At 42.7% G+C, this 19,015-nt stretch overlaps 1 protein-coding gene across 4 annotated transcripts in view; it reads right to left on the reverse strand.

Moving 5' to 3' along the window:
- Positions 1 to 19,015, reverse strand: part of usp6nl (USP6 N-terminal like) — a 57,964-nt gene that overhangs the window by 5,414 nt on the left and 33,535 nt on the right. For 3 of the 4 annotated variants that reach the window (XM_034525873.1, XM_034525875.1, XM_034525874.1), the window contains 12 exons: positions 16,340 to 16,407; positions 13,815 to 13,894; positions 10,687 to 10,726; positions 10,106 to 10,186; positions 8,886 to 8,993; positions 3,360 to 3,469; positions 2,590 to 2,638; positions 2,341 to 2,461; positions 1,961 to 2,055; positions 1,678 to 1,743; positions 1,362 to 1,461; positions 1,102 to 1,254 (listed from right to left, as the gene is read on the reverse strand). In XM_034525873.1, the coding sequence (XP_034381764.1) occupies positions 1,102 to 1,254; positions 1,362 to 1,461; positions 1,678 to 1,743; positions 1,961 to 2,055; positions 2,341 to 2,461; positions 2,590 to 2,638; positions 3,360 to 3,469; positions 8,886 to 8,993; positions 10,106 to 10,186; positions 10,687 to 10,726; positions 13,815 to 13,894; positions 16,340 to 16,407 (1,071 nt within the window). Of the gene's footprint in view, positions 1 to 1,101; positions 1,255 to 1,361; positions 1,462 to 1,677; positions 1,744 to 1,960; positions 2,056 to 2,340; positions 2,462 to 2,589; positions 2,639 to 3,359; positions 3,470 to 8,885; positions 8,994 to 10,105; positions 10,187 to 10,686; positions 10,727 to 13,814; positions 13,895 to 14,335; positions 15,178 to 16,339; positions 16,408 to 19,015 lie in introns of those variants that run through there. The other variant, XM_034525876.1, reaches the window with a different exon arrangement.

Raw genomic sequence — 19,015 nt, forward strand, 5'->3', positions numbered from 1 at the left:
GACATGGAGAGAGGGGAAGACCAGTCAGGAAAGCCCACCGGTTACTGTTGTAGGAGGGAAAGTGGCCCGCACTCACGGCCACACTTTTGTTGTTGTTGGCTAACGCCGTTTGAAAGAAGAAGGGAGAGAAGGAAGATTAATGAGGAGACAGAGCAAGATTAGAAACACAGTGTTATTAGGGCTAATGTGTCTAAAGGACGGCTGCAGGACGGCAGGAAGTCACAAGCATCGCCGCATGAACGCCGTAATACTGAAAGACGGGGGTTTGTTTCTCTGTCAACTGAACACTATTTCTTAATTTTTTTTGGGGCATATTTGATAATCAAATATTTATTCCGTATTTTTTCTTTGATTAAAGTAGTGAAAAATGGCCATCACAACGCCAGAGGCGGTGACTTTAAATGGCTAACACCGCCCAAGATATTTGGTTTACGATCATGAAAAATCTGTTAATTTTAAATAAATAAAAAAATGCTGATGAAATATAAAAAGTGTTAAATCAGCTATTTTAAAAAAAAAGTATCTGACTAATTAAGGATGCTGAAATAATAATAAGAATTTATTATTTATTTTATTCCTTATTTCTTCTTTGATTAAAGTAATGAAAAAGAATAAAGATGGTGACTTTAAATGTCTAAAAAAAATAAAAAATATTTGGTTTCCAATCATATAATACTGAAAAATCTGTTAATTAAAAAAAAAAAAGAAAAGAATAATGAATTATAAAAAGTGTTAAATCATCTATTTTGTTTTACAATTATGACTAGTTAGGGATGCTGAAATAAATAATAATAAATAATTTTAACTTGCAAACACTACTAATAATGATAATGAAAATTGCAAAAACATTGGCATATTTGTGTATTCGTTTGGGTAAAGGGCTTCACTCATGAGCAGACTATTAACCATCTTCATAAAATATAAATAATACTCTTGATTTGTAGTGAAAGGCTGATGAGAAAAAAGCAGTATATCGTTTTTTAAGTGGCGTTTTTTTTTTTAATCTTCAGCGGAGCTAAAGTTCCCCCCCAAAAAGAGAAGTCCCTTTTAGTGTTGCAGCCGGGTTCTGCTGCCCGGGTGCCTTCGAGCTGCAGACGTTACCTGGTGCGGGCAGCTCCAGCTTGATCCTCCTGAGCTCCGTCATGGACGCCTGCAGCTGATCGACCACAAAGTCATCCTCGAAGAAGAAATTTTTTGACAAAGTCACCTGCAGGAACTCCACCAGCTCCTCCATGGACAGCTTCATCAGGTGCTCTGTCAATCAAACACACACACACACACACACACACACAAGTAAAGACTTGAGTGTTGTTTAGAGAGGTGGAGAACAGCTGGTGCACATCTGTGCGTAATCCACTTACTCTTGTGCAGTTTGAGGATGGTGTAGGACATGGTGGGCAGCACTCGCTCCCCCTCAAAGATGTAGATGTCCCAGATCCTGAGGGTGAGAGTGAAGGGAGTCTGCAAGGTAGACAGAACAAAGGGTCAGAAGATCTCATTGTTCTCAGGCGTAAACAGTGCGTTTGTTGAATAATACATCGATGACAGTAAGAAAAGTACAGAATATCACCACACTTCCTCCCCTGATTTCAGATGAAAAATATGCTTTTTTTATTTTCACTCCAGCAAATTAAAATCAGCTAAATTGTTTTTAATTTTCCATATTGATGTACTCACTCTGTCCAGGAAGCACTGGAAGAACCACTTCATGGTGTAGAGGCTGGTCAACACCTCCTGGCCGTCCTGCAGCAGCACAAACACACAACGTCTGTTTTATGATCATTTAATAACAATAATCTGGATAAATATAGAAGTTTTCTTTTAAATGAGTGAAACATATACGGCTTGTTAGTCTTCTTGCATGTCCAGTCTTTTAAAATAGAGAACATGTTATTGATCAAATCGCCACCCTTGAAGGTTAAAAAACACATTTTGGGGAGGGCGTCTTTGTTTTCCTCACCAGGTGGTGCTTCAGTTTGGGCATCGTCTTCCTGAGGATGCGGTCGTGGTGCTCCTGGAAGCGCATCAGCTTCGGGAAGCCGGGGACGAAAAACCCTGAAGGAAAAAGGTGCATTTTCAAATGTACCGCCCTGCAAATTTCAAGCGGTGTGCAGGTGTTGCTGCTCACAAATAACCACGACGCAAGTGGGAGTTTAATGCCTTCAGACGGGCGTCTTGTTTACAGTTGTTTTTGACAACATATTGAGCAATACGTCTCTCTTAAAGTCAACAGAGCAGCTGTAGAGGCACTCCAGGCAGATTTAAAATATATATATATATTTAAATTTAGCATGAATTCACTTGGAAAAAGGGTTGAGAACCAAACGGCGCCCGTCTCACCGTGCATGGCGTGCTTCTGCCCGGACAGCAGCTTGACCAGAGCCCAGAAGGCGTCCTCCTCGTTCATGTAGATGAGCAGCAGAGCTGTGATCTGACTCATGCCCTGGCAGTAGCCCACCTCCTGCACACACACACACACACACACACACACACACACGGTTACGCCTGAAAACCTTTGTGACATCTTTGGAAATCCAGTATTTTAAAAGGATGGCAACCTGTGTGTGTGTGTGTGTGTGTGTAACTCACCGTGTTGTACATGGAGTAGGCTGTGAGGACGTGGAAGAGAGCCTGCTGCCTGAGAAACACACACACACACACACACACACACACCACAGTAAGAGTTTAGAGCCTCCAAACTTTACACATGTAGTTTCTTTTCTTTTCTTTAAGTTTGTGCTAAATGAGGTAAAAAAAACATGTTATTAGTTCTGAGTTAAGATCCGGGAAGTCTGATATATTTGTTATTTATTTTTTATATATCAGCATATGTCTTTTTTCAATATATTATACAAAACCTTTTCTTCACACTATATATATATTCAGACTTTTAAAAAAAATGTTATACACATTATACGAGTACTTTTAAGATGTTTTTCCCAACAAACTTAAGTTTATATTTACGTTTTTATGACCTTTTTTCATACTACAAGTACTTCTATTATTATTATTCTATGATTTGACTTTATTTTTTTAAATGTGCCAAATAATTTTTCTTCAACACACTATATTATAACTTTTAGAGATATACTGACTGACATATATACTAAAAACATTTATGCGACATACTTTCCACATTACTTTTTGGGAATTTTATTCTTATATACAGATTTATAATTTTTTTGACATACCAATAATATGTATTGTTAGGTCTTTTTTGTCGAAAACCCTATAATATTGCTTTTCGCCTTTGTTGACGTTTTTTTTGGACACATTATACCGTCAATAACTGACAATAATGCAGCTTCTCAACCGCGGGCTCCATGTGGCTCTTGCTATCGGAGAGCGGAGATGCGTACTTGACGTCGTAGCGGGTCATGAACATGATGTGGTCCCTGTAGGTCCGGTTCACGTCCAGGTCGATCTGACGGACGTCCGGGGAGACGCCTCTGGCTCTGGCCTTCAGTTTCTGAGGAACACCAGAGAAGGTCACAAGAAACACCAGAGAAGGTCACAAGGAACACCAGAGAAGGTCACAAGGAACACCAGAGAAGAAACACCAGAGAAGGTCACAAGGAACACCAGAGAAGAAACACCAGAGAAGGTCACAAGGAACACCAGAGAAGAAACACCAGAGAAGGTCACAAGGAACACCAGAGAAGGTCACAAGGAACACCAGAGGAGGTCACAAGGAACACCAGAGAAGAAACACCAGAGAAGGTCACAAGGAACACCAGAGAAGGTCACAAGGAACACCAGAGAAGAAACACCAGAGAAGGTCACAAGAAACACCAGAGAAGGTCACAAGGAACACCAGAGAAGGTCACAAGGAACACCAGAGAAGAAACACCAGAGAAGGTCACAAGGAACACCAGAGAAGAAACACCAGAGAAGGTCACAAGGAACACCAGAGAAGAAACACCAGAGAAGGTCACAAGGAACACCAGAGAAGGTCACAAGAAACACCAGAGAAGAAACACCAGAGAAGGTCACAAGGAACACCAGAGAAGAAACACCAGAGAAGGTCACAAGGAACACCAGAGAAGAAACACCAGAGAAGGTCACAAGGAACACCAGAGAAGGTCACAAGGAACACCAGAGAAGAAACACCAGAGAAGGTCACAAGAAACACCAGAGAAGGTCACAAGGTCACAAGAAACACCAGAGAAGGTCACACGGAACACCAGAGAAGGTCACAAGAAACACCAGAGAAGAAACACCAGAGAAGAAACACCAGAGAAGAAACACCAGAGAAGGTCACAAGAAACACCAGAGAAGAAACACCAGAGAAGGTCACAAGGAACACCAGAGAAGAAACACCAGAGAAGGTCACAAGGAACACCAGAGAAGGTCACAAGGAACACCAGAGAAGAACACCAGAGAAGGTCACAAGGAACACCAGAGAAGGTCACAAGAAACACCAGAGAAGAAACACCAGAGAAGGTCACAAGAAACACCAGAGAAGGTCACAAGGAACACCAGAGAAGGTCACAAGGAACACCAGAGAAGAAACACCAGAGAAGGTCACAAGGAACACCAGAGAAGGTCACAAGAAACACCAGAGAAGGTCACAAGAAACACCAGAGAAGAAACACCAGAGAAGAAACACCAGAGAAGGTCACAAGAAACACCAGAGAAGAAACACCAGAGAAGGTCACAAGGAACACCAGAGAAGAAACACCAGAGAAGGTCACAAGGAACACCAGAGAAGGTCACAAGGAACACCAGAGAAGAAACACCAGAGAAGGTCACAAGGAACACCAGAGAAGGTCACAAGAAACACCAGAGAAGAAACACCAGAGAAGGTCACAAGAAACACCAGAGAAGGTCACAAGGAACACCAGAGAAGGTCACAAGGAACACCAGAGAAGGTCACAAGGAACACCAGAGAAGAAACACCAGAGAAGGTCACAAGAAACACCAGAGAAGAAACACCAGAGAAGGTCACAAGGAACACCAGAGAAGAAACACCAGAGAAGGTCACAAGGAACACCAGAGAAGGTCACAAGGAACACCAGAGAAGAAACACCAGAGAAGGTCACAAGGAACACCAGAGAAGGTCACAAGGAACACCAGAGAAGAAACACCAGAGAAGGTCACAAGGAACACCAGAGAAGAAACACCAGAGAAGGTCACAAGGAACACCAGAGAAGGTCACAAGGAACACCAGAGAAGAAACACCAGAGAAGGTCACAAGGAACACCAGAGAAGAAACACCAGAGAAGGTCACAAGGAACACCAGAGAAGAAACACCAGAGAAGGTCACAAGGAAAACACAGAGAAGGTCACAAGGCACACCAGAGAAGAAACACCATGAGAAGGTCACAAGGACCCAGAGAAGGCACAAGGAACACCAGAGAAGCAACACCAGCGAAGGTCACAAGGAACACCAGAGAAGGTCACAAGATCACCATAGAAGAACACCAGAGAAGGTCACAGGAACACCAGAGAGGTCACAAGAAACACCATGAGAATGTCACAAGGAACACCGTGTAGAAGGGTCACAACACCCAGAGAAGAAACACCAGAGAAGGTCACAAGGAACACAGATGAAGGTCACAAGAACACCAGAGAAGGTCACAAGAAACACCAGAAGAAGAACACCAGAGAAGAAACACCAGAGAAGGTCACAAGGAAACACAGAGAAGAACACCAGAGAGGTCCCAAGGAAACACCAGAGAAGGAACACAAGAGAAGGTCACAAGGAAACACCAGAGAAGGGCACAAGGAACACCAGAGAAGGTCACACAGGAACACCAGAGAAGGCACAAGGAACACCATGAGAAGCAAACACCAGAGACGGTCACAAGAAACACCAGAGAAGGTCACAAGGAACACCAGAGAAGGTCACAAGAAACACCAGAGAAGGTCACAAGAAACACCAGAGAAGAAACACCAGAGAAGAAACACCAGAGAAGGTCACAAGGAACACCAGAGAAGGTCACAAGGAACACCAGAGAAGAAACACCAGAGAAGGTCACAAGGAACACCAGAGAAGGTCACAAGGAACACCAGAGAAGAAACACCAGAGAAGGTCACAAGGAACACCAGAGAAGGTCACACGGAACACCAGAGAAGGTCACACGGAACACCAGAGAAGGTCACAAGAAACACCAGAGAAGGTCACAAGAAACACCAGAGAAGGTCACAAGGAACACCAGAGAAGGTCACAAGGAACACCAGAGAAGAAACACCAGAGAAGGTCACAAGAAACACCAGAGAAGGTCACAAGGAACACCAGAGAAGAAACACCAGAGAAGGTCACAAGAAACACCAGAGAAGAAACACCAGAGAAGGTCACAAGAAACACCAGAGAAGGTCACAAGAAACACCAGAGAAGGTCACAAGGAACACCAGAGAAGAAACACCAGAGAAGGTCACAAGAAACACAGAGAAGAAACACCAGAGAAGGTCACAAGGAACACCAGAGAAGAAACACCAGAGAAGGTCACAAGAAACACCAGAGAAGAAACACCAGAGAAGGTCACAAGAAACACCAGAGAAGAAACACCAGAGAAGGTCACAAGAAACACCAGAGAAGGTCACAAGAAACACCAGAGAAGGTCACAAGGAACACCAGAGAAGAAACACCAGAGAAGGTCACAAGGAACACCAGAGAAGAAACACCAGAGAAGGTCACAAGAAACACCAGAGAAGAAACACCAGAGAAGGTCACAAGGAACACCAGAGAAGAAACACCAGAGAAGGTCACAAGAAACACCAGAGAAGAAACACCAGAGAAGGTCACAAGAAACACCAGAGAAGAAACACCAGAGAAGGTCACAAGGAACACAGGAGAAGGTCACAAGGAACACCAGAGAAGAAACACCAGAGAAGGTCACAAGAAACACCAGAGAAGGTCACAAGGTCACAAGAAACACCAGAGAAGGTCACACGGAACACCAGAGAAGGTCACAAGAAACACCAGAGAAGGTCACAAGAAACACCAGAGAAGAAACACCAGAGAAGAAACACCAGAGAAGGTCACAAGAAACACCAGAGAAGAAACACCAGAGAAGGTCACAAGGAACACCAGAGAAGGTCACACGGAACACCAGAGAAGGTCACAAGAAACACCAGAGAAGGTCACAAGGAACACCAGAGAAGGTCACACGGAACACCAGAGAAGGTCACAAGAAACACCAGAGAAGGTCACAAGAAACACCAGAGAAGGTCACAAGAAACACCAGAGAAGGTCACACGGAACACCAGAGAAGGTCACAAGAAACACCAGAGAAGGTCACAAGAAACACCAGAGAAGGTCACAAGAAACACCAGAGAAGGTCACAAGGAACACCAGAGAAGGTCACACGGAACACCAGAGAAGGTCACAAGAAACACCAGAGAAGGTCACAAGAAACACCAGAGAAGGTCACAAGGAACACCAGAGAAGGTCACACGGAACACCAGAGAAGGTCACAAGAAACACCAGAGAAGGTCACAAGAAACACCAGAGAAGGTCACAAGAAACACCAGAGAAGGTCACACGGAACACCAGAGAAGGTCACAAGAAACACCAGAGAAGAAACACCAGAGAAGAAACACCAGAGAAGGTCACAAGAAACACCAGAGAAGAAACACCAGAGAAGGTCACAAGGAACACCAGAGAAGGTCACAAGGAACACCAGAGAAGAAACACCAGAGAAGGTCACAAGAAACACCAGAGAAGGTCACAAGAAACACCAGAGAAGAAACACCAGAGAAGGTCACAAGAAACACCAGAGAAGGTCACAAGGAACACCAGAGAAGAAACACCAGAGAAGGTCACAAGGAACACCAGAGAAGGTCACAAGGAACACCAGAAAAGAAACACCAGAGAAGGTCACAAGAAACACCAGAGAAGGTCACAAGGTCACAAGAAACACCAGAGAAGGTCACACGGAACACCAGAGAAGAAACACCAGAGAAGAAACACCAGAGAAGGTCACAAGAAACACCAGAGAAGAAACACCAGAGAAAGTCACAAGGAACACCAGAGAAGGTCACAAGGAACACCAGAGAAGAAACACCAGAGAAGGTCACAAGAAACACCAGAGAAGGTCACAAGAAACACCAGAGAAGAAACACCAGAGAAGGTCACAAGAAACACCAGAGAAGGTCACAAGGAACACCAGAGAAGGTCACAAGGAACACCAGAGAAGAAACACCAGAGAAGGTCACAAGGAACACCAGAGAAGGTCACAAGAAACACCAGAGAAGAAACACCAGAGAAGGTCACAAGAAACACCAGAGAAGGTCACAAGAAACACCAGAGAAGAAACACCAGAGAAGGTCACAAGGAACACCAGAGAAGGTCACACGGAACACCAGAGAAGGTCACACGGAACACCAGAGAAGGTCACAAGAAACACCAGAGAAGGTCACAAGAAACACCAGAGAAGGTCACAAGGAACACCAGAGAAGGTCACAAGAAACACCAGAGAAGGTCACAAGGAACACCAGAGAAGAAACACCAGAGAAGGTCACAAGAAACACCAGAGAAGGTCACAAGAAACACCAGAGAAGGTCACAAGGAACACCAGAGAAGGTCACAAGGAACACCAGAGAAGAAACACCAGAGAAGGTCACAAGGAACACCAGAGAAGAAACACCAGAGAAGAAACACCAGAGAAGGTCACAAGGAACACCAGAGAAGAAACACCAGAGAAGAAACACCAGAGAAGAAACACCAGAGAAGGTCACAAGGAACACCAGAGAAAAGTTTCTCCTTCACAGTTTTTATATTTCCCACTTTTCCCTCGACTCATTATTATTATTATTATTAAACTTCCAGCGATTTTATTGATCCCGCCAGCTTCTCACAAACACAATTGAGCCGCTCGGCGAAAATCAAATAAAGCCGAATATGAATCTCGTTGCTGGTTTTATGAACGGTGCCTCCGAACCTCGTAGAAGTCTTTCTTCTCCTCCTTTATTTTGGGGATATCGAGCAGCAGACACCACACCTCCCCCCGGAGCTGCAGGGGGATTCCCTTGTAGACCCTCCGGACCAGCTGGAAGGAAACACATCGGTTTTAATTTTAATTAAACATCTGAAGGTTGTGAGACAGTTATGACATGAAAATAAAGCTTTTTCATCACATTTAAATCATATTATTAATTATTTTAAATGTCCCATAAAAAGAGTTTTCATGCCGTTAGCTCATTGCATATTTAAGACCTGTATTTTTATTTAATTAATTTAAGACCTATATTTTTATTTAATTAATTTAAGACCTATATTTTTATTTAATTAATTTAAGACCTACATTTTTATTTTTATTTAATTAATTTAAGACCTATATTTTTATTTTTATTTAATTCATTTAAGACCTATATTTTTATTTAATTAATGTAAGACCTATATTTATATTTTTATTTAATTAATTTAAGACTTATATTTATATTTTTATTTAATTAATTTAAGACCTTTATTTTTATTTATTTTATAGCCTTAATTATTAAGCTTTAATCTTTAGTTTTTTTAAACATTTCTATGCCAAGTGTCATTTAGTTTTATTAAATTGGCTTTTATTTATTAAACAACATTATCATTATTGTATTGTATTGATTGTTTCAAAACCGATAAGGAAAAAATCCACCTCACGATCAATAATGTACAATAAACGAATACGATCTACTTTATGGAATAACGTCAATACTTGTTATTAAAAAAATAAAAATCGGTGGAACTGAATTTGTTCCTCGAGCACCGACGAACATATATATATATATATATATATATATAATATTATATATATATATATATATATATTATATATTATATTATATTATATTATATATATATATATATATATATATATATATATAATATATATAATATTATATATATATATATAATATTTAAATATAATACATACATATATTATATTTAAATATATATATATATTTAAATATATATATCTTCCTTATATACAGTATGTCTTAATTGACTTGAATTTAAGACTTTTACTTGTAATTAAGTACAGTAAGCTGTATTGCTTCTTTTACTGATACGACTTCCTCCCCTCCCACTTAGTATTGACATGTATGTTTTAGAGCGTGAAGGATGAGGAGGAGGAGGAAGAGGAAGAGGAGGAAGAGGAAACAGGAAACAGTCGCTCACCTTGTCGCTGTTCTTGTATTTGTCCCAACTCTTCAGCATCTTCAGCCATTTTGTCGTCCTCTCCAGCTCCACGTGTTTATGCTGCGTGGAAACAAGACGCCACGCGTTAATCAATGACTTCCTCATTGATTATCATGGGGATCCTCGTCAGAAAGGTCAAAGTGCGCCTGAAGCCGCCGAGAAGCTCCGATTAAGTCTCGTTAAATCCTCCAGTCGCTTTGTTCCCACGTTGTGTGAACACAGACACAGAATAAAGAACATTTATCAGCTTTTGGGGATCACAAATTGGATTTTAATATCACAAATATACCCAGAAAGAATTTTTTAAATACTGACAGACGCGTAATAAGTAAACATGTACTTTAACTAACTTTTCCATCATTTTTTCAGCTAACTGAGGACGTTTTTATTAAGTTTTCTTTTTAGAGATTTCTCCAGAAAACTATAATCGCAATAATTGAATCGAAAATGGGGGGAAAATATGCAAAAAATTTAAAAAAAAGTGAGTTTAATTGGTTGCCGAGTTTAATACTTGATTGAAATCCAGGTAGAAGTTCAAGAGACGTGATGAAGTCACTCACCTTCTCCTCCACCGAGTCGTAGGATGGAAGTTCGTTCTTACTGAGGACAGAAGAAGGTTCATTTTTAGTTTTGTCTTTGCACCGATAGAGTCAGCTCAGTGCTCGTCTCACTCCCTCGTCTCACTCCCTCGTCTCACTCCCTCTGACATCAAACATGTCCGCGGTCACACAAACAGGAAATAACAGATTAAACGTTTCCTTCAACTCCTGCTCTGTTTATCTCTCTGTGTGCCGAGTACGGAAGCCCACAAGGGACTTTATTAAGATTATCACTGATAACCAAAATGTAATTCCAAAATAGCATTAATTTATATTTATATATATATATATATATAATCTTTTCTTCCTTCATCTTCTCCTCCTCCTCCTCCATCTTCTCCTCCTCCTTCGCTCTTCCTTCATCTTCTCCTCCTCCTCCTCCTACGTGTCCTCCTCCTTCTCCTACTCCTTCGTGTCCTCCTCCTCCTTCTCCTCCTCCTACGTGTCCTCCTCCTCCTCCTTCGTCTCCTCCTCCTTCTCCTCCTCCTACGTGTCCTCCTCCTCCTCCTTCTCCTCCTCCTTCTCCTCCTCCTCCATCTCCTCCTTCTCCTCCTCCTTCTCCTCCTCCTTCTCCTCCTTCGTGTCCTCCTCCTCCTTCTTCGTCTCCTCCTCCTTCTTCATCTCCTCCTTCGTGTCCTCCTCCTTCTTCTTCTCCTCCTCCTCCTTGTCCTCCTCCTCCTTCTCCTCCTCCTCCTCCTTCGTCTCCTCCTCCTCCTTCTTCTTCTCCTCCTCCTCCTTCTCCTCCTCCTACGTGTCCTCCTCCTTCTTCTCCTCCTCCTCCTCCTCCTCCTTCTTCTTTGTCTCCTCCTCCTCCTTCTTCTCCTCCTCCTTCGTCTCCTGCTCCTCCTTCGTCTCCTCCTCCTCCTCTTTCGTCTCCTCCTCCTCCTCCTATTTCGTCTCCTCCTCCTTCGTCTCCTCCTCCTTCTTCTTCTCCTCCTCCTTCGTCTCCTCCTCCTTCTTCTTCTTCTTCTTCTTCTCCTCCTCCTCGTCCTCCTTCGTCTCCTCCTCCTCCTTCTTCTCCTCCTCCTCCTTCGTCTTCTCCTCCTTCTTCTTCTCCTCCTCCTCCTTCGTCTTCTCCTCCTTCTTCGTGTCCTCCTCCTCCTCCTTCTTCTTCTCCTCCTTCGTCTCCTCCTTCTCCTCCTCCTACGTGTCCTCCTCCTCCTTCTTCTCCTCCATCTTCTCCTCCTCCTTCTTCGTCTCCTCCTCCTCCTCCTCCTTCGTCTCCTCCTCCTCCTCTTTCGTCTCCTCCTCCTCCTCCTATTTCGTCTCCTCCTCCTTCTTCTCCTCCTCCTTCTTCTTCTCCTCCTCCTCCTCCTTCTTCGTCTCCTCCTCCTCCTCCTTCGTCGCCTCCTCCTTCTTCTTCTTCTTCTCCTCCTCCTCCTCCTCCTCCGTCTCCTCCTCCTCCTCCTTCGTCTTCTCCTCCTTCTTCGTGTCCTCCTCCTCCTCCTTCTTCTTCTCCTCCTCCTCCTTCGTCTCCTCCTCCTCCTTCTTCTTCTCCTCCTCCTCCTCCTCCTTCTTCGTCTCCTCCTCCTCCTCCTTCGTCGCCTCCTTCTTCTTCTTCTTCTCCTCGTCCTCCTTCGTCTCCTCCTCCTCCTTCTTCTCCTCCTCCTCCTTCGTCTTCTCCTCCTTCTTCGTGTCCTCCTCCTCCTCCTTCTTCTTCTCCTCCTCCTCCTTCGTCTCCTCCTCCTCCTTCTCCTCCTCCTACGTGTCCTCCTCCTCCTTCTTCTCCTCCATCTCCTCCTCCTCCTTCGTGTCCTCCTCCTCCTTCTTCGTCTCCTCCTTCGTGTCCTCCTCCTCCTTCTTCTTCTCCTCCTCCTCCTTCGTGTCCTCCTCCTTCTTCTCCTCCTCCTTCTTCTTTGTCTCCTCCTCCTCCTTCGTGTCCTCCTCCTCCTTCTCCTCCTCCTTCGTCTCCTCCTCCTCCTTCGTCTCCTCCTCCTCCTCCTATTTCGTCTCCTCCTCCTCCTTCGTCTCCTCCTCCTCCTCCTTCTTTGTCTCCTCCTCCTTGTCCTCCTCCTCCTTCTTCTTCTCCTCCTCCTCCTTCGTCTCCTCCTCCTCCTTCGTGTCCTCCTCCTCCTTCTTCGTCTCCTCCTTCGTGTCCTCCTCCTCCTTCTTCTTCTCCTCCTCCTCCTTCGTGTCCTCCTCCTTCTTCTCCTCCTCCTTCTTCTTTGTCTCCTCCTCCTCCTTCGTGTCCTCCTCCTCCTTCTCCTCCTCCTTCGTCTCCTCCTCCTCCTCCTATTTCGTCTCCTCCTCCTCCTTCGTCTCCTCCTCCTCCTCCTTCTTTGTCTCCTCCTCCTTGTCCTCCTCCTCCTTCTTCTTCTCCTCCTCCTCCTTCGTCTTCTCCTTCTTCGTGTCCTCCTCCTCCTTCTTCTTCTCCTCCTCCTCCTTCGTGTCCTCCTCCTTCTTCTCCTCCTCCTTCTTCTTTGTCTCCTCCTCCTCCTCCTTCGTGTCCTCCTCCTCCTTCTCCTCCTCCTTCGTCTCCTCCTCCTCCTCCTATTTCGTCTCCTCCTCCTCCTTCGTCTCCTCCTCCTCCTCCTTCTTTGTCTCCTCCTCCTTGTCCTCCTCCTCCTTCTTCTTCTCCTCCTCCTCCTTCGTCTTCTCCTTCTTCGTGTCCTCCTCCTTCTATTCTTCTTCATCTCCTCCTTCTTCTTAATCTTCTCCTCCTCCTTCTTAATCTTCTCTTCCTCCTCCTTCTTCGTCTTCTCCTCCTCCTCCTCCGGTGACCTTGACCTCCGTCTCCTTCTGTCCTAAACCTCCTCTCCACCTCTTATGTCCTCTCTGCTCACCAAACCCTGACCAGGCTGCTTCCTGCCTGCCTATATACACACTGAATATAGCCAAACATATACATATACATATATATATATATATATATATATTTATATATATATATACATATAAATATATATATATAAATATATATGAAACACTCCAGCACCGTGCTGTCTACGAGCCTCTCAGCCAAAGCCACAAACAGCCTCTCGTGTTCTCCCTGTTCCCTTTAATATCGTCCCAAATGGGCTCCGACTGGTTATCAATGCCGTTATTGGGAATAACGAACGGGTTATGGTGTTTTTTTTTGGGGTCCTTACTGAACGAAGCCGAAGCGATCGACGACTTTGTAGAGGTGGAAGTTGGTGTCCTCCCAGGGCTCCACGGTGGCCTCCTTCCCCTGCAGAGAAAGGGAATCATATATTATATTACATATTTAAAAAAAAAAGAAGCTATTAATTGCTTCAACAATTGGGAATTTAATTTCATCTCTGGTGAAAGTGAGCGTAACACAATCTTGACTGAAAAGGTATTTAATACAGAGTCGGAACGCTTTTATACATTTTATATTCTCCATGTACAAAGATCTGAAAGGAAGAAAGATTTAGTAAATATATTTATGCAAAGTTAAATTTAATGCGACACAGAGCTCAGTCTTATGTCAACAACTATGTTTTGGTTAAATAAAGTAAAAAAAGACATTCAGTTCAAGATGTGACATGATCTTAAAAAGACAAAAACAACAACAATATAGATAATAATTAGCTGCGTCGTTGAAGTATATTATATATTAATATATTATATTTGCCCCCAAATATGAACAAAATAAACCAAAACTGACTTCTGACTGAGTTTCGAATGCCACCCACGTCCTTCAGGGGCAGAGAATCACGTTTTGATTGGCCGCTAAATTAGGAAGGGAGTCACGACTCCGGCGCCCTTGGGAGAGAGAGAGAGTGTGTGTGTGTGTGTGTGTGTGTGTGTGTGTGTGTGTGTGATTATCAGGTGTGAAATGAGCAGCCAGACGCCCACCTGCGTCACCGTCTGAGAGACCGGGTCCAGTTAATTCACCATCAAGGACCAATGACACAGAAAGAAACCCACAATGGGAGCGTCTCGAGTGTGTGTGTGTGTGTGTGTGTGTGTGCGTGTGTGTGTGTGTGTGTGTGCGTGCGTGTGTGTGGAGCGACGAGCAGGAAAAGATTATCAAAGAGTGTGTGAGGAAAAGAATGAGGAAAAGTTGAATAGCTCACGGCTCAAAAGTACGGAAATGTTTCAAAAGAATTGATTTTTTGGCTCCCATGATGCTCTTGGGGAATGTAAACAGGAAGTGTATTGTTGCGAATGTTATTTTTTTTGCCTGTATTTGTTGACATTTTCTGGCGAATTGTCTCATTATAAAAGTACGCAGAATTAGCCGTTAGCAGTAAAGTACAAAAAGGATGGAAAAGTCGGGCCATAAACTTATTGGTTCCCATAATGCTTTGGGGAATGTATACAGGAAGTATAATGTTATTTTTTAGCCTATATTAGTTTACAATTTGGCAATACGGCTCGTCAAAAGTATGCAAAATTAGCTGTTAGCGGCTCTCGTATGTGAACTATATATACTGTACCTTAAACATAAATATGGTGATTCTCAGGCACCTTTTTATGATTTCTAAGTGACTCTGATTTTATTGTAAGTTTCAAAACTGCACAAAATCCCAAGTTACTAAAATCTGAACCCTTTAATCTGAATGACTGAACCTTTGACCCGCTACCGTTATTAATATTCCTCACACAGTCTCAGAGACCTCCTGTCCGTGGTTCCACGGGTCGGTCTGACGGCCAGATGTCTGGAGGTGAAATATTAATAAACTCGCCTCCTCTGCAGAAACACAGCTGAATAAATAACTCAGAACCTCAAGACCTCCGTGTTTAATCCCCCATTCAGCCACGTGGATTTATACGGTTTATTAACCGATTCATAACAATAAATCAGTGGTTCTGCATTGTTTTATTTTACGTCTGACCCCTTAACACAAAGCAATTTCACCTTTTGACGCAGATTAATTGAGTTCTTTTTTCAACATTATATATTATCGACGAGAAAAAAGAAAAAAATACAGGAACACACACACACACACATCATCGTCTCCTCACTCATAATGAGGCAGCTTGAATATGAAGCCTGCTGGACTAAATTAAAAAAGACAAATTCACAAACCGAGCGTGTTGGGCTGGTTCTAATGATACCCAGTACACACACACACACACACACACACACACACACACACACACACACACACACACACACACACACACACACACACACACACACACACACACACACACACACACACACACACACACACACACACACACACACACACACACACTGGAGACTATCACCGTACAGGAGTTAATGTAGAGATACAATGTGGCTTATAAAATGCTTAATTTTCAGATACAATGTTGCTCTTAAAATACTTAATGTTCAGATACAATGTTGCTCTTAAAATACTTCATGTTCAGATACAATGTTGCTCTTAAAATATTTAATGTTCAGATACAATGTTGCTCTTAAAATACTTCATGTTCAGATACAATGTTGCTCTTAAAATACTTAATGTTCAGATACAATGTGGCTCTTAAAATACTTAATGTTCAGATACAATGTTGCTCTTAAAATACTTAATCTTCAGATACAATGTGTCTGTTTTGTGTTGTAAATCACAGCTTTGATAAACTGATGAACAATGTCGCAAACAAACAGCTGTTATTGGGTTTTTTTCGGGGGCAATAAGGAGGAGATGTGGGTTGTTTTTCAGAGTAAAGTACGCTTCCTGCCGGCTTACCACACCTTGTCATATTTGGCGACGATCTCGGCCCGCTCCTGGTCGAGTTTCACCGCCGCATCCTGATCAGACGCTGGAGAGCAAACAGAGAAAAAGACACAAATAAAAAAGGTTAAATGAGGAATTCTTTTTGTATTTGACAAAGAGAGGAATCGAGTTTGTTGTTGTCAATTGTTGTTCAGGGCAAAAAAAACTGATAATTGGTGATGTTTCAGTTAACTTTATTTAAATGTTATACAAGAAACAAAACAAAAAAAACTTGCTTTGGAAAATTTTAATGTTCCAACAAACCAGGCGAAGGAGCTTAAAGTTAGTATTTTAACACAATTAATCATCACAAATAAACAACAATAAAATGTTATTTTGTGTGTAAATATTAAATGTCCAGGGCTTTTATTGTGAAAGGTTACAAACAGCAGGGGTGGATTTGGTTCGTCTTTATGGAGGTTTGATAAAGTTTGGTTCTGACTTGTGTTGTTGTTGTTGTTTTGATAAATTCACAATCTATGCAATCCAAAAAAACATGATGTCCCTTTTTGTGACAATCTGTGTGAAAAATACAAAGACAAACAGTTTGATATCAAAATATATTGACATGAAAAAAACAACAACGCCGACCCAGAGTGTAAAAGGTGCCATGTGACATTTGGCAAGCAACACATTTCACTATATTTGTATTGTTTTTACTACGAGTTTAAAATGTACAATATAAAGTTAAATGTTTTTACTACGAGTTTAAAATGTACAAAGCTTCACTTCAAAAGTCACACAGAAAGTAAGAAAATCTGGAATTTAGTGTTAAAAAAAATATAAGTCCTCACACACACACACACACACACACCTCTCACCTCTAAATCGGTACTTCCCACATTCACACTTCCCGATCCAGCCAAACACGAGAGGCTCCAAAACATCGGATGCGTGTTAACAAAGCGCGCACACACACACACACACACACACACACACACACACACACACACACACACACACACACACACACACACACACACACACACACACACACACACGCTGTGTTTATGTTGAATATATATTGCGTAACGGAGGCGTTATTAATAACAATAACAATAAACACCCTGAAGAGGACGAGATGTTTACATTAACACACAACGACAGTTTGGGACAATTTTGTTTATCCTTATGTGTGAAAAGATATTTATTCATTAGAAACAGTACAAATACACAAAAGAGACCGTTTATTTAGGGTTATTTGTGTGTTTTTAAACCTCTCCGGCTCTCGGGTATGGAAGCCCTGAGAGGGAAGGAAGAAAAAGGAAATATTGGTGATCCATTTTCAAAATCTAATAAGTTTTTTTATACCACCAAGGATGTTCCCTGTTAAAAAAAACAAAATAAAAAACTTTAAAAACAAGATTTGTTGTCGTCTAAGTGTTTGTTGTTGTAATACTAAGTGTTGCCACACGAGGCAGAAGTGCACCACGAGCACATGTTCTAAATCGCTTTTTCGGCATAATTAGAACGTGTGCTCGTGGTGCACTTCTGCCTCTAGTGGCCAAAATGAGAAAGTTGTGTAAAACTTTACGATCCCTTTCGTTTTCTTTACAGCCCCCCCCCGACCCCCCCCCGACCCCCCCCCCCCCCCCCCGTTGACAGGAAGCACTTGACTCCAGCCGTCCTCCGGCTTCCTCTCCGGCAACGAACTGGAATTCCAGAACACTCCGAACAAACACGCTCCTCTTTGAGCCGGCTGGCATTTTTATTTTATGACAGGATGGTGTGTGTGTGTGTGTGTGTGTGTGTGTGTGTGAGAAAGGCATGTCGCTGTGGGCTGCCAAGAGCACACAGCGGGAGACGTCGCTCTGTGGGGTGGATGGGGGCAAATAAACAAATACAGTAAAGCCCTTTTTTTTTTTTTCCTACTGGGAATTCCACCCCAGGAGGCCCAGTGGTTCCCATAGTGAAGGGGAAGAGGAACTGGTATTCAGCTCAGCCTCACCCAGTAGCCCCCTCACAGACATATTAGTATTCCACAACGGCTTGACTCAAGCTAAATGCAATTAGAGCCCTTTTCATGCCCGAGGATCGCACTGGCGTCCGTGACGGAGGTTGTGTGCGTGTGTGTCTGTGTCTGTGTGTGTGTCTGTGTGTGTGTGTGTAAGACCACTATTTATCTTAGTGGCTCTGATATGTGTTCAACATAATTTCCACTGGAAAATGAAATAAGACGACATTTGTGACTTTGCCTGATTGCGCAATCGCATGCAATCTGATTACATTGAGAGAAAGATAATAAAAAAAAAATTTAAAAAACTGAACTAATCCGTTTTCCATGGAGGTTGAATTGACTTTGACGTGCAAAAAAAGTTCGAACAAATTTGTTCGTACTTTTGAAAAATTGACATCCCGCTTTGTTTAGAGAGACTAATTATTAATTATTAAAGTGCTGAGTGCTTCGTGTTTCGACACTTAAAAAAAAAAAAAATCTTTTAAATAAGTGAAACGAGTGTCAAAAACAAACAAAACAAACAGATCATGTTCGTCTGGGAGGAAACGACATTTCGTTATCTTAGCGTACAGAAAGAGGTTGAACAAACATGTGAATATTAAACAGGCCCCGCCCCCCCCACTGAGATGACCTTTAACCTCCTCCGCTCTGAGCTGCCGGTCCTGGTGAGCTCACCGTCCTGCTGTGATGAAAATGT

Source organism: Cyclopterus lumpus, chromosome 23, assembly GCF_009769545.1.
Source record: "Cyclopterus lumpus isolate fCycLum1 chromosome 23, fCycLum1.pri, whole genome shotgun sequence".
Lineage (NCBI taxonomy): Eukaryota > Metazoa > Chordata > Actinopteri > Perciformes > Cyclopteridae > Cyclopterus > Cyclopterus lumpus.